The 15,923-nt window shown below is 41.9% G+C and overlaps 1 protein-coding gene across 11 annotated transcripts in view; it reads right to left on the bottom strand.

Annotated features, from left to right (window-relative positions):
* THADA (THADA armadillo repeat containing) overlaps positions 1-4,741 on the bottom strand; it is a 323,874-nt gene extending 319,133 nt beyond the window's left edge. For 6 of the 11 annotated variants that reach the window (XM_035001673.1, XM_035001675.1, XM_035001677.1 and 3 more), the window contains exons 1-4: positions 4,601-4,741; positions 2,283-2,382; positions 1,879-1,973; positions 823-953 (exon numbers count right to left, since the gene is read on the bottom strand). In XM_035001673.1, coding sequence (XP_034857564.1) covers positions 823-953; positions 1,879-1,973; positions 2,283-2,358 — 302 coding nt within the window. In that variant the 5' untranslated portion in view covers positions 2,359-2,382; positions 4,601-4,741. The remainder of the gene's footprint in view (positions 1-822; positions 954-1,878; positions 1,974-2,282; positions 2,383-4,600) is intronic. The other 5 variants (XM_035001679.1, XM_035001681.1, XM_035001680.1 and 2 more) reach the window with 1 other exon arrangement.
* Between the last annotated feature and the right edge of the window lie 11,182 nt (positions 4,742-15,923).

Here is a 15,923-nt window from a genome sequence, read left to right as displayed (position 1 = left end):
CTCTCTCTGTCAAATCAATAAATAAAATCTTAAAAAAAATAAGTACAGTCCCATTTATGTAAAAAAATCAAAACTAAAATATAATATGATACACACACTAAACCCAAAGAAAAGGTCTAAAAAGATAGATACAAAAATGTTAAGTGGGGCGCCTGGGTGGCTCAGTTGGTTAAGCGACTGCCTTCGGCTCAGGTCATGATCCTGGAGTCCCTGGATCGAGTCCCGCATCGGGCTGCCTGCTCGGCGGGGAGTCTGCTTCTCCCTCTGACCCTCCCCCCTCTCATGTACTCGCTCTCTCTCATTCTCTCTCAAATAAATAAATAAAATCTTTAAAAAAAAAAAATGTTAAGTGATGACCTTTACTAAAAAAAGTAAGATAAGCCAAAAAGAATGAAACAGAAGGCTCACTTCTTATTTTGCTCACTTCTGTATTGCTTGAAGTCTTTACATCAAGCATATATTCCGGTATTACCTGTGTAATTAAAAATAGGTTTAAACTAAGAACAAATGGGGAAAACAGAAGAAAAAGAAATAGCAAGATGACAGATTAAACTTAACCAATAACTGCATTAATATAAATGGACTAAACCAGGAGTCAGCAAACTACAACCTATAGCCGGTTTTATTAAGGCCTCTGACCTAAAAAGCCCTCAACATTTTTAAAAAGTTGTCATAAGTAAACAAAGCAGAGACCATATAAATGAAATTGTTAGTGACGTATTTCAGTTCAGTTTTACTAAACCAGGAGAACTTTAAATACTGGTTACTTTTGGTCAAATTGAACATTTATAATACTTAACTTCCTTTCCTTTTTTCCCTTACCTTGCCAAGACCTTCTTCAAGGGATTCTTTACAGTCAAAGAAAGATAAATGCCTGCTAAAATATCCAAACAACTTCGAATAGTGGGATCGCATGCGCCATTTTTATCTGCCTTCTCCAGTAAAGGCACAATCTACAATCCAAAAAATTCAAAGTCATCGTAATTTTTTCTAATATCAAGTATATACAGCAAAGTAACATAGTTTCAAATACTCTTTAAAGTCTCAATTGTAACGTGTAATATTTTCTACACTGCATTGTTATGAATACCAATTTAAACACCTATTTTAGTATTTTTTAATCTTTTTAACCCATATCCCCAATTCTCAGTTTACCCTCCAGACCCACCTCTACTAAGAATTAGACTTGTTAATGGCTTAAGGTATAGGAATTCTGTAGCACTACTGAAAAACCAATCATATATTTAATTGCTTTCTAAAAAAATTATGCAAGTTCAAATGGTAAATCCTAATACTGAAATACTGGTAAGGACAATCTTTACATTTTAAATTAACTTTTAAATGTATCTGCTAAAAAGTTGTAAGGATTCAAATTAATAGAAATAATTTTTTGGGCGCCTGGGTGGCTCAGTTGGTTAAGCGACTGCCTTCGGCTCGGGTCATGATCCCAGAGTCCTGGGATCGAGTCCCACATCGGGCTCCCGGCTCAGCGGGGAGCCTGCTTCTCCCTTTGACCCTCCCCTCTCTCATGCTGTTTCTCTCTCGCTCGCTCTCTAATAAATAAATAAATAAAATCTTTAAAAAAAAAAAAAGAAATAATTTTTTAAAATTTATGTCCACAAAAAAGGTATGCACAGCTGGCTCACTGTCCTATCTCTTTACAGCCCCAATGGTGGTGGAGGCCTACATATGGCTTCTACCAATACTCTGAATAAAATGAGATTAGACAACGAACAGAAAAGGAAAAAAAAAAACCCTATTCTTTAATGATACATTGATATTAAATAATTGGGAGCCAAAAACCGTCAGTTAATTTTAAATGTCCATAATAGCATGATAATCTTCAAGATGTATCCATGAATATCAATGTAGTCTTACCTGTTTAACATAATGGATTTGTGACACTCCATCCGTGAGCTGTACACAATGTAACAGCAAAGAAGCCAGATTCTTTCCTTCCACATCAGCCAAAGCTAGAGAACACACACACACAAGTTTCTTTAAGGATATAACAATGTATGGATAGGAGTTTGCCTTTGCCTCTGTTATGCATTATGAAAAATCTAAGTATTTATAAACCAAAAAAAAAAAAAAAAAAAGCAGGCAGAACTTGGTTTGAAGACAGAATTTTTAGGAAACCATTTTACATGCAAAACTGAATGTAAAGAACATGGAAAAATTAAATAGTAAGAGTTTGAACATCGTGTGATAGTGAGTCTCAGAGATACAAATACTCTGCAACCCAGAAAAGAAGCAAACAAATTAAGTCAGAAATCACTTACATCTCAAAGTTTCAAGGTCTTGATGGCAAATGGTCATTGCAGTTACTTGCATTTCTTTCTTCTTCTTTACACCCATTTTAAATAGAATTAATAGCAGTCACTGCAAAAAAGGAGAATTTAAAGCATTGTCTAATTCAGGATTTCTGAACCTCAGCACTCCTGGCATTTGGGACCAGATAATTTTTTGCTATGCGGTGTCATTCTATGCATTGTAGGATGTTTAACACGTTCCTGGCATCTGCCCATTAGATGCCAATAGCATCCCCTCCCCCGCAAGTTATGACAACCAAAAAATACCTGCAGACAGTGCCAAATGTCTCCTGGAGAGCAAAGTGGCCCCAGGTTGAGAACCACTGATCTAAGAATTTCTGCTTCAAAAAAGAAAAACATCTTTTAAGCTCAACAAGAGTTTATTATTGTCTAAAGTTATTCTTACCTATTATGGCCCAGTCTTTGTATTTTAAAATACAGCCAACCTTCATTTTAGTAATAACAATAACCATAAAAAACCAGCATGATTGTTCCAAAAGTAAACTAGGCCCAACTAACCTCAGTGCCTTCCCGGTTAGCCAAAGGTGTGGAGAAAAGAGGACAGGACAAGTGCTACAGAGCAGCTGCTGTTGTTGGAGGACTGTCAGAAAAAGAGATGTGTTCTGTCTTGCTACAGAATTAGGAAAAGTCCGTGCAAGTTTCAGGGAGGCAGATCCCAGCTCAATGCAAAGGAAGAATTCTCCTGTCTAACTATGGGATGGACTGTCTTGTAAACGGAGAATTTCCCAACCCTGGAAGTATCCCAGCAGAAACAGAATGAACCCTTTGCATCTGGACTCCTTCAACAGCCTCACAACTGGTCTCCCCTCTTCTCCCTGGTTTCTGAGGAGTCCGCTCTTTTCATCGTCATCAGAGCAATCTTTTTAAAACTCTAATCAAATCTAATTACTCTCTTGCTTAAAACTTTCCGAGGGCTTCCAGTTACACTTAAAATAAAATCCAACTTGAGACATCGGCCCTCAAGGCCCAAGTAATCTGGTCCTGCCTTCCACTGCATTTCATCTCAAATCAATCTTCTAGTCACCATCTAAGGCACTTTGCTCTTCCTCATACATTTGCCTATTAATGCTTGTTCCACCAGATCTTTGCAAGATCTTTCCCCATCTTTCAGGTCTCTTCTCAAATAGCACCTCCTATGAGAAGCCTTCCATGACCACTCTATCTAAAATGCCACCATTCCCACTCACAGATCATTTCCATTACTTTATTTTCTTCATAGTACTACTACTACCTAAAATTGCAGTAACTTCTTTATTTGTATATTGTCTGTCTCCCCTAGTAATAAACTCCACGAAAGCAGCAACTTTAATCTGTTTTATCCACTGTTTTAATTCTCAATTCCCAAAACAGTACCTGGCATATATTCGGGGCTTAATAAATATTTGATGAATAAACAAATGAATAAATTAACAAACACTGTCAGAAATGTATGCCTTTAACAACAGAAAAGTGCACTACCTGGAATGTATATTCCATATCTAAGTGACAAGCTGGTCCTGACACTAAGAACCTATGGCCTAGCTGCAAAGTAAGAAATCGATACAGCGATGGAATGTGAAAAACCACTTAACAGAAAATGGTAATAAAAATGGACACAGCTATAATGGCAAGAAAAGGGAAGAATTTGAAAAGTGACACGCTTAGATCTAGGGTAATAATTGGGGATCACTTCCTAGCAGAGTGACCAATACACAAACTTAGTAAGGGATAGAGACGGATAACTAGGGAGACTATTCTCTGGTGAATGGTGAGTAAGTTTACAGCAGGATTTGATCGTGGAACCCTCAAGACTACACAAAAATTGGTTCGGTGCTTAAGCGTGCTCAACGGGTGCCTAAACATTTGTCTTAATGAACTGGGCCTCCCCAATAGGGGAATATCCCGTGCCCACCCTACAACAACGCTCCAGAAGTGGCCAGAAGATGCTCAGCAAGCTGTACTCCTAAATCCCACTGGCTGTTTCCCTTTTGACCGCTGCTTCACTCCCACCTACACCTTTCTGGCTGACTCCCACAAACATTCTCTGGGTAATTTCCGAACCACGTGGAGTCCGGAGAGCCACAGGTGACCGGAAAAAGTGGCGAAAGTGCTGTCTCCGTGGAGACCTAAGCGACCGGAAATCTGTAGCACAACCGCCAAATTCTCGCGATAGCAAAGGACGAGAATTGGTGCGAATCGCCCAGCTGCCCTAGCAAAGTGGCGGAGCCGAACAGTGAAGAGTCGCGCGTTAGCGCGGGTCTGGCAGACAGGAAACCTGGGAGCCAAACCTCGTGCCCGTGAGCGTCTAAGAAGAGTCTCAGCCGTCTAGACGAGTACCGGAGCTGGTCTAGTTCTACGGTGTCTCCGAGGCTCGCAACGTGGTCTGTTGACTACCGGTTCGGGGCGATGGGAGGGAAGCAAGGGGACCTGGAACTGGAGTCATCGCGAGAATTGAGCGACTGAGCTCTTCCAATAAGGAGTTCGGAGCGGTGGTGATGTCACCGGGAGCGGGTGTTAGCGAGTGGATTTGGGTAGACTTTAAAGTGTGTAGGGTGCTCAGCTTACAGCGCAGGGGTGCATCCAGCCGCGTGCAAGCTTACCGGCTTCATTCCCCTCAGGGAAGTCTAGACCTGGAGTACCTGGGAAGCACCTTTGCCTCAATCCAGACATTCCACCCTGCTCCCACGCAGCTTACCGAGCGCAGAGAAGGGGAGAAAATTGCCGGGAGGTGGGGTCATTGGGGCATTAAGCCGAAGCCACGCTAAGAGTTTTAACTAAAATAAGCGCCGAAATGAACGAACGTATGCCCGAGTGCTTTTGTTCGTTCAGCAAATAGTTCATGAGCGGTAACTGTCCGAGCGTTGCCAGCCGGTGGCCTTGAAAGTTATCCCCCATTTGGGATATGTATTTTACGCAGAAAATAAAAATCGTCAGATGATTCATTCCTTTAGAAAAATGAAATAACTAGGTGCCGAACACTACGCTAAGAGCTGAGACTTGGGGTGGGATGAGGGGGAGGGTGGTGAGATCCGGACATAGAGACTAATGCTATGCAAGTTGGCCAGGGTGGCTGGAGCCAAGTGAGTTAAGAGGGTAGGATGTAGGGAATGGGAGTTAGATGAGGTCAAGCAATGAGGATTGCTCATTATAAGGACTTTTACTGTCTGACATGGGGAGTCATTTTGAGCAGAAGAGTAATAGGGTTATTTACATTTCAAAAGAATCAGTGGAGATACTTTGTAGTGGAAGCTGGAAGACCAGTGCGTGAGGAAGCTATTCTTGTAAACTAGGCTAGCAAGGTGCTAGTGGCTCAGCCCAGGGTGGTAGCAATGGAAAGAGTGAGGAATGGACAGATTCTGGATTATGATCTGGAAGTAAGCTAACAGGTTTTTCTGAAGGATAAGATATGGGGTATGAAGAAAGAGGAGTCAAAGATGATCCCAAGATTTCTGGCTTGAGCAAGGAGGGGAGGTAAAATTGCCATTTATAGTGATGGGGCAAAAATTTGGAGTGGATTTGAATGGGTTTAAAACAGACTAGGAGAGGAAATGGCAAGATCAAGTAGAAACAAATCTAGTACTTCTATTACACAGGGTCAAATAAATGGAGCAGTAACTCTGGGAATTAGAGGCAATGAAGGTTTGGGTTTTAAAGATTCAAATAGTAACATGTTTAGAGAAGGTATCTTTTTGTTTTTGTAACCACCTGGCCCTACCAGCTTGAAACCACTTTAAATTCTCTGCTTGAGGTTTTCTAGAACACACTATGAATTTGGGCCGTGAACTTTTTTTAAGTAGCTATTTATTTTATTTGTAAAAATGCATTCAAGGGAATTTTTAAAGAATCCGTAATCCTTAGTATATAAAAGTGTAAAAACACTTAAATTGACCTCTTATTGTAAAAGTGGACTACATAAAATCATGAAAAATAATCAATATATCCATGTTTTGTTCAGTATAGTTTAGCTTTGGAAATACGTACCTGTTGAGGCAGCATTTTCCCCTCAATTAGGGAATGGATTTTTTAATACTTATTTAATGACACATTTTCATACGTAATGATTTTAAAATCTTTGACATTTGGAATGACATTTGAATAATTAAAATTTGATCTCTGAAAACCACAAAAAAGGGCTTTAATTGCCTACTCATTTAATACTTGTTCATAAAAGTCTCTCTATAAGCCAAACTTCGTACTGATCCAGGGTAAGTTTCTCCTGTAAGTATTGTTTTGCATAACCGAAAAGCATGATATAGTCTGTCAGTTTTATAGTCCCATTACCTCCTAAAAAAAATACAGTTTGTGGAAATCTGCCAGCAATACATGATGATTTACATAAAGAATCCCTCATAAAAAGCCTTATTTCATAGTTCCATGTCTAAAATGAAGTCCAAGGGCGCCTGGGTGTATCAGTCGGGTAAGCGACTGCCTTTGGCTCAGGTCATGGTCTCAGGGTCCTGGGATCAAGTCCCGCATCGGACTCCCTGCTCATCGGAGAGTCTATTTCTGTCTACTTCTCCCTCTCCCTCTGCCTGCTATTCTGCCTGCTTGTGCTGTCTCTGTCAAATAAATAAATAAAATCTTAAAAAATAAATAAAATAAAATGAAGTCCAAAAGCATATTCTAGAGCTATGAATAAGAACATTGTGTCATTTTTTTAATATAAGATGAAATTTTGTTACTTGTTAATAAATTTATTTGTTAATATGTTTGCCCCCAGTCAATGAAAAGAAAGCAAAGTTCTTGTTATTTATCTTGCTGCATAATAAATTAACCCCAAAACTTAGTGTATTAAAACACTACATTTTTACTCTCTCACAGTTTCTATGGGTCAAATTTAGCAGCCTTGTATGTGGCTGAGTGCTTTTGGCCAGGAGTCTCTCATGAGCCTGCAGTCATTGGAAGATCTGGCTGAGGTGGGAGGAACCACTTCCAAGATGACTTAACCCAGAGGCTCTGGTTGTTGACAGGAGGCCTCAATTCCTTCCATGTGGGCTTCTCCACAGGCTGCTTAAACATTCTCACAGCATGGGGGTAAGTCCTTCCCCAGAATGAGCACATGAGACAGCCAAGTAGAAGCTTTTTTTTTTTTTGCTTTTTTTTAAAGATTTTATTTATTTGACAGAGACACAGTGAGAGAGGAAACACAAGCAGGAGGAGTGGGAGACGGAGAAGCAGGCTTCCCGCGGAGCAGGGAGCCTGATGCGGGGCTCGATCCCAGGACCCTGGGATCATGACCTGAGCCGAAGGCAGACGCCTAACGACTGAGCCACCCAGGCGCCCCCAAGTAGAAGCTTTGATGACTTTGATGGCCCAGCCACAGAAGTTACACACCATTTCAACAACATTCTATTAGTCACAAAGGTTAGCTCTATTCATTGTGAGAAGGGATGACACAGAAGTGTGAATATCAGGAGGCCAATATTATTAGGGAGTGCCATTTTGGAGGCTAGCTACCCCAGTACTATAGCACATCTGCTGGGTGTTCCTCAAGGCTTAAAAAGTACTAGCTAAGGAATCACAACTATAGAATGATTTATTTAAGAGTGGTGTGAATATGATTTCCACAGTATACCTTAAAGGAAACATTAATGCTCATGTTTTCTTACAAAGTTATTTGCTTTTAATGGCATACATTTTCATAGAAGATGCCGCGGAATTTATTTATTTATTTATTTATTTATTTATTTAAATATTTTATTTATTTATTTTGACAGAGAGAGAGACAGCGAGAGAGGGAACACAAGCAGGGGGAGTGGCAGAGGGAGAAGCAGGCTTCCCGCGGAGCAGGGAGCCCGATGCGGGGCTCGATCCCAACACCCTGGGATCACGACCCGAGCCGAAGGCAGACGCCCAACAACTGAGCCACCCAGGCGCCCCGATGCCACGGAATTTAAACATAAAAACTAGATTTATTGTGAGGAAGGAACATTTTAGATGTTCTTCAGACTTTGTCTTTTTAAGCCATTCTGATCCCTTCCCTACTTAAGAGCACACAGTGGCTTGTCTTCTATGTAACACTCCTCTCTTCCTTCCCCATACACCAGGTTCCAGGTTGAGTGACCTCAATAGTCGCTGAGAGCACTGTCCTTTCATGTGCTGTGCTGTGCTCTCTGCTGGGAGGGTCTTTCTTATTCCCACCTGAGGAAATTTCAGCACACTTGAAGAACCCATCTCAAATGTCACCTCCTCGGTGAAACCTGACGAGAAATCCCTGTTCTGCCATACTTAGATTTTTGTCTCGGTTATAACATCGTCATTTAGTCAGTTATTTGTATGCTTGTCAGCCTTCCTCCAAGCCCTTCCAAGACGGGGACCATCTTCAGATCCCTAGTACCTAGCGCAGTGCTGAGCATAAGTAGCTCAGCAAATATTTGTTGGGTTAGGGTAATGGATATCAAGTTCTTTACAGTGTTAATGGGCACTGCCGCTTATTTTACCACTATGTGGCAGCAAACTACGGAATTATTTCCTCCTTTGAATAGGGAGTTCAGCCAGGATGAATATTCAGCAAATTGTAGTCAGTGGTCTTTTGAGGGGAGTGGAATTAACAGGAGGCCCTCATTTTCCATGCTATTTCTGCATTGTTTGAAAGATAGCATGTTTTTTCATGGGGAATATAGCATTCATAGAGAAAAGTACAAAAAACATTTCTAAAGAAGTTTAACTTCTTACCCAAAAATATGTTAGAATAACTTGTTAATATGCTATGAAATACAACATTCAAATAGAAGATTATGAAAATTGCTCAATATTGTGTGTATGTGTGTTTTGTTCATTATTATTCTAGCTCTGTGAAAAATGTTGGTATTTTGATAGGGATTGCATTAAATCTGTAGATTGCTTTGGGTAGTATGGACATTTTAATAATATTGGTTCTTCCAATCCATGAGCATGGAATACCTTTTTATTCGTGTCCTCTTCAGTTTCTTTCATCAGTGTTTTATAGTTTTCAGAGTACAGATCTTTCCTTGGTTAAGTTTATTCCTAGGTCTTTTATTATTTTTGGTGCAGTTGTAAATGGGATTGTTTTCAACATTGTGTTTTTAAAATACAGCATTATTGCTGCTTATACTTTTTACATCAGAAAATCAAATCTTTAAAAGAAAATTTAAGTAATTCAAAAATTAAGTAATAAGGAAAAATAGTTATAAAATAATATGACCTGAAAATATTGGAACAGAGAATTATGTATACAGTATGTTTACAACTTCATAAAAATACAAATACTATGAATAAGGGTTGGAAGAGAATGTGTTTGGAAAAGTAGTTTATCAGGCTGGTTAGATTGAGTGAACATTTTTTCTTAAACTGTCTAATGTTGTAGCACTGCGTTAATAAACTTTTCTTTTAAGGCCTGTTTTTGTAATCACCAAAAAGTTAACATTTTTTACTATTTGAATTATGTTACTGTCATTTTATTTTATTTTATTTGAGAGAGGGAGAGAGTGCGCGCATGTGCACCGAGAAGTGGGCAGAGGGGGTGGAGCAGAGGGGAGGGAAAGGGACAAGCAGACTCTGCGCTGAGTGTGGAGCCTGACATGGGGCTCTATCTCACAATCCTGAGATTATGACCTGAGCTGAAATCAAGAGTCAACTGACTGAGCCACCCAGGCATCCTGTAACTGTTGTTTTAAAGAAAGGCAACAGTTGTGTGGGGCACAGATGGAAAAACAAAAATTTTAAATACATAGCACATCCTTGATTAAAATGCTTTTGAAAACAAAATAAGTGTTTTTCATTCTTGTTATAAAAAGCAATCTCATTTCCTCCACATTATTCTGCCACCCAAAACCAGACACCATTTGGGAGCCCATGTATGGACTTTATCTAGAAAGACAAATGAGGAAGTTTTGCATCACCTGATCGTTATAACAATCCCAATTCTCAGCCCTCCCCATGAAAGGGGCTAGTAGATGCCTACCATCATTTCTTTGGGACATCTGAACAAACCTGGGACAGGGAGAGATGGAAAGTTTGATATAAACTTTAGAGAGTAGGTCTCCACTCTACTGGGTACTGCAAGGGGAGAAAAGAGTTTGTAAAACATAGTTCTAATTTATTGGAAAAGGAAAGATTGTGTTGGGGTTTTGATACCCATGTTAACCCGACTTAGGTTTCTGCAGCAGAGTAGATAACTATTATTTTCTTCCAACAAACAACAACCACATGGTTCCCCAGTGCCCAAATTCTTATCCCTGGGATGACCTGAGAGCTGGATGAATAAAACTCACTATATGAAGTAATGCATATTATAGGTGAGGACCCCCCCCCCCAAAATGAAGCTGGACACTTATATAGAAAGAAGGGAGAGGCAGCTGTACCTCTCCCCTCTTTTTGCAGTTTCCTTGGAGACTCAATAGGAGGGATCCTGGGCTCTTACTCTTAACCCTTTGGAATATAAATAAATTTTTCCAGGGGAAAGATAAACCTGGTGTCTCCAGCTTTACTACCCAGAGATGCCTCTATAATACAACTCTCATTCCTCCCTTAGAAATATAAACACAAACACATCCAGTAGATAAATCTCTGTAATTTACCTCCTGTAAGTGTTATAGAGTAAATGTATGTGTAAATCTTACGTGTGTATGGTAAATCTCTTCTGCATGTGTCACAGAGTTCTCTCACTAATCAGTCATAAATTAACCTTCCAAGGCTCGATTTTAGTCCAAGTCTCCAGTAAAATTTGCTTAGAAAGCCCTAACTGTGCAAAAAGATAAAAAAATATTTTCTCTATTCCACAGACTGGTTAGAACATCCCAAAACTTGTATGTCTAAGTTGGTGAGACCTTTCACTTTTATTTCAATCTTGCTGCAATTACTTAAAATTTCTGAAACTCCTATCATTCCTTTTGTGTTATTTTGACTGCACAAGAAAATCAGGCTTGCTGTTTATGGCCTCACTTTGCTTTTGGCCATTTGATCAACTGAGCACTCTCCTTGATCATACCTGGGATGTCTTACAGTTACTTTTGTTGGTTCCCAAAAGTCAAATCCAATTCCAAGGGATAAAGATTTCTATACCATTGGAGATCCTGAAAAGAATGTTCTAAAAAGAACATCCAAAAAGATTTTCAAAAATATTATGGGCTATACTAATTTTTTTTTTTTTTAAGATTTTATTTATTTATTTGACAGAGACACAGAGAGAGAGGGAACACAAGCAGGGGGAGTGGGAGAGGGAGAAGCGGCTTCCTGCCGAGCGGGGACCCTGATGAGGGGCTCCATCCCAGGACCCTGGGATCATGACCTGAGCCAAAGGCAGATGCCCAACAACTGAGCCACCCAGACGCCCCTGGGCTATACTAATCTTTGAAGAAACAAGTGTATGGCCTCCCAAGGTGATTTCTCTGATGGGACCTATTCTCATTTGGATATGTAAGTTCTGTGCTGTGCTGTTTTGTTGTTTTTGTTGTTGTTTTTAATTCACAAAGCTTTATATAAGAAACATAAAGGTGTGGTCCGATCCTAGCTTGATATCACTAGCACTAATTCCTTAACTTAGAGAAGGTAACCTATGAAGTTCACCTCAGTCCTGCTCCTTCCAATCTTGCCTACAAGTGAATGGAATATTATTTTTCTAATATCTACACTGTTGCAATCTAGGAGCTGCCCTAAACCTTTCTTTTTCCCTGAGGTATGAGCAAGACACCCATGAGGGTAGCTAGCTAATCCAATATTGGTGATTTGGGTTTAATGCATATAGATGATATTAGGGACAGAAGAATTCCAGTGGCAGTATTACCAGGTGGGCATGAGCAACCTCATTCTGGGCTCTCCATTCACAGCAGGCTCTCAGCCAGCACCTGGGTATATAGGGAAGAGGGCCTGGCCACTGGGGTGAAGAATGTGCCAAGTGAATGGTAGGCAGGGCTTCAGGGCAGGAGTCTAGGCTCATAAAGCAGTAGCCCAATGGAAGTAAAGACTGTGCTTCTCAGTAGACAGGCAAGAGAACCCAGAACTCACTCCTAACAGCCAGGTATCAGTCTATCTCAAATCCGAGTGTGACCCAGCCACAAAAGAAATGAACTAGATCTGAACTTTCCAAATGGTATGCTTAGCAGACTGGTGGTGTTACAAATGGTCAATGATACACTAAGATCATGATCCCTCAGCCTTCAGATCAGCCAGACAATGGCTAGGGACCCCTACACATACCATCTATCCATTCATCTGTGTGCTATTCCATATTCTCATTTTCTGTGTCTGTAATGAGAAGCCCTGGACATGTTCTCTCAGCCTTGAGGACTGGAGCTGACCCACCAGTTTGTTACAGCTGCAATAAGAAATTAATACATTCCAGGGCGCCTGGGTGGCTCAGTCGGTTAAGCGACTGCCTTCAGCTCAGGTCATGATCCTGGAGTCCCGGGATCGAGTCCCACATCGGGCTCCCTGCTCGGCGGGGCGCCTGTTTCTCCCTCTGACCCTCCCCCCTCTCATGAGCTCTCTCTCTCTCTCATTCTGTCTCAAATAAATAAATAAAATCTTAAAAAAAAAAAAAAAGAAATTAATACATTCCCTAACAGAAAAAGGAGAGAGTGGATGCCAGGCTGCACACCTCCATTGACCTCAGTGTCCAAGCCAGCCGGGTGCTGGGGTATTCACCTGGCTGACTGTCCCCAGCCCCTTAGCTCAGGCAGCCTCAGGGCTGGTGAAACTAAACCCATGCACCTGGGGTTTTTGAGTTTTGGGTTTTTCTCTCCAAAAGATTTTTTTTTTTTTTTTAATTTAAGGGTTAGATTTTGAGGAGAGAAGAAACATGGGACAGAGAAGAGTGAAAGAGAAAACAAATACAAATGCAGGCTATTCGGCTCGTTGTTTTATACCCACAGCAAACTGGTACAGAGAACACCCGTTGACTCGTGCAGTCAAAATAACACAAAAGGAATGATAGGAGTTTCAGAAATTTTAAGTAATTGCAGCAAGATTGAAATAAAAGTGAAAGGTCTCACCAACTTAGACATACAAGTTTTGGGATGTTCTAACCAGTCTGTGGAATAGAGAAAATATTTTTTTATCTTTTTGCACAGTTAGGGCTTTCTAAGCAAATTTTACTGGAGACTTGGACTAAAATCAAGCCTTGGAAGGTTAATTTATGACTGATTAGTGAGAGAACCCGGTACAAACATCACAAAGTTTCAAAGATGGGAGGTGTTCCTTTGGCACGGCTAAGTCTTCGGAATTTAGGCGACAGTCCTTGTTTTGGGGGGGTCACCGGATCCCTGGCGCAGTCCACTCCTTGAACCAGATTTGAACTGGAAAAGGACCACGTAGCCCAGGTGGAAGCCGCAGAATGGGTGGGTTCGTGGTCACGACTGTCGAAGCTCCTCCCCTCGGGGCGGCGTCCTCTCGGTGGTACTTCTCCGGCCCCTGGGTGGCAGGCTCGGGAGTCCGGGGGCATCTCGGGCCACGTCCGCCTCTCGGATCCCCGCCTTTCGGTGGCACGTGATTCGACGCCTGGCGCAAAGTGCCCCGCTTGGCTGGCCCTGGCCTCTTCCCCAAGCCGGCCACTGGTGCGGGAATGGGTGAATCCAGGCAGTGAGGCGACCGTCCCAGAAACGGTGACCAGTTCGGCCAAACTCCGCCCTCCTTTCTTGGTCTCACGGCACACACATCAGCAAGGGCAGAAGTTGGGGATTCTTGGAAGAAGAAACAGCAGGCTCAGACTGTCAGAATCCCAGCGTGTAGGAAGGGAAGAAACGTCAGAGGGGCGCATAAGCCGAGGAGTAGCTGCTCCGGCGCGCGCGGGAGCCTGCCTCGGACTGGAGTGCGTGTATCGGGAGCCAGGGCCTCTTTCAAGGGCATCACTCACTCCAGCCCTCCCTGCGGGAGCCAGGTACAGCCCCTCCCGCTACACCTCCATCCCGGGGCCGCACACCCAGGGCTCTCCTGGGCTCGGAGGAATACTTGCGGTCCCTTCGATCAGCCCCAGTATCTTTCATGTATTTCTCACAACAGACCTGTGAACCTCCGTTCTCATTGTACTGATGAAGAAACAGTTCAAATGGAGCAAATGACCAGTGTGCAGTGGCTCTGACGCTTACTTAGTCCAGGGCTCTTTCCGTTATATTACGAACGCGCCTTTTTATATGCAAATGAGGCCAATTGTGTCCGTGACACTTTCCTACAAAATGAAACAATGCCGTAATTACGAAGGCTTGCGAATTGGTGGTATAAAATGGGTAATTTGGGTTTAATGTTAAATCCTGGAGTATGTGACCTAGGTCCAGAAAGAGGGCCTTTCCTAGTGTCACCTCCGCCATCTGCTGGTCAAATGACAATATAACTAAAGCAAGTGGGTATTGATATTATCATCACATAGAAGCCAAGCATGCCCCTGAGGCTGGGTGAATGATTTGAGTGCGGACTCTGACTTTTAGGGCCTGAGATGACAAAGTAAAATGTTAAATATACAAATAAGGGTCAGAGGTTTTCCACAATAATCTCCGCTCGGGATAAGGAACCTCACAGTTTACAATGGAAGAGCCCATTCATCCGTGTATTCAACAAATATTTATTAAACATTGTCTTAAGTCTGTTTCCCGGGAAATAGATTCTAGGCAGAGGTTTGTGGAAGAGAGTGTTTCTGGGGAGTACTCTTGAGAACAACCCCTGAGAAGGCTTGATGGAAACAGAACTGGTCAGGAAGGGTTGAACGGGGATGAATTTGCCACAGAGGACTTAGCCAATCCTACCGGGAGCTCTGGAGTTGGTTTGGCAAGAGATGGAGCCTCTGCCCTTCTGCATCAACCAGTTATTTGATCAGCTAACACTAACCACATCTCGAGGAATGAGGGCCATGATCCTAAAAGGGGGATCCAGGAAACACACCACCCCATCCGCAACAGACCCCTACTACATCCTGGGCACTGTGCCATGGTCTAGGGATGTGATATTGAACAAAACAACATCTCTGCCTTCAAACGCACCCAGGGGTGCAGAGTTAATAAATAAAGAGATAAATAAATATTTTTTAAAAGATTTTATTTATTTATTTGCGAGAGAGAGAGAACGAACATGAGTGGGGAAGAGGGACAGAGGGAGAGGGAGAAGCAGACTCCCCACTGAGCAGGGAGCCTGACTTGGGGCTTGATCCCAGGACCCTGGAATCATGACCTGAGCCAAAGGCAGCCACTTAACCAACTGAGCCACCCAGGTGCCCAATAAATGTTTTAAAAAACAGGAACTAGAAAATTATCTTGTAGCTAGAAAATGTATCCCATAAGCTTAAGTAAACAACAAAGAAAAATCTTTGCTTTTTATTGATGGCAATAAAGACGGTTGAAAATATTTAGGGTGAAAAGTGAATTCACTCTCTGATGATACAAAAATTGAAGATGATGGAAAAAATTTGTCCAAAAACAGCTCAAGAGAAACTTGCCTATGAAATGCAACTGGAACAGTGGGAGATCACTTTGGCATTCATCTGTAATGGACTGTGGATTCCCTCCAGCTCTACCCAAGAACAAGTGATGGGGTTTTCCCTCTATGCTGGGATCTGCAAGTGTTCTGAGCTGTTGGTAAGAAGGCCGCCCATGGGTGGATGTCATTCCTGAGGGGTGTGCTTGCTGCTGATTTGGGGTGGTTCTCCCCAGACATAGCATCTTGGTA

Source organism: Mirounga leonina, unplaced genomic scaffold (assembly GCF_011800145.1).
Source record: "Mirounga leonina isolate KUSES-001 unplaced genomic scaffold, KU_Mleo_1.0 Mir_125, whole genome shotgun sequence".
Taxonomy (NCBI): domain Eukaryota; kingdom Metazoa; phylum Chordata; class Mammalia; order Carnivora; family Phocidae; genus Mirounga; species Mirounga leonina.
This window is presented reverse-complemented; position numbering and strand designations above follow the sequence as displayed.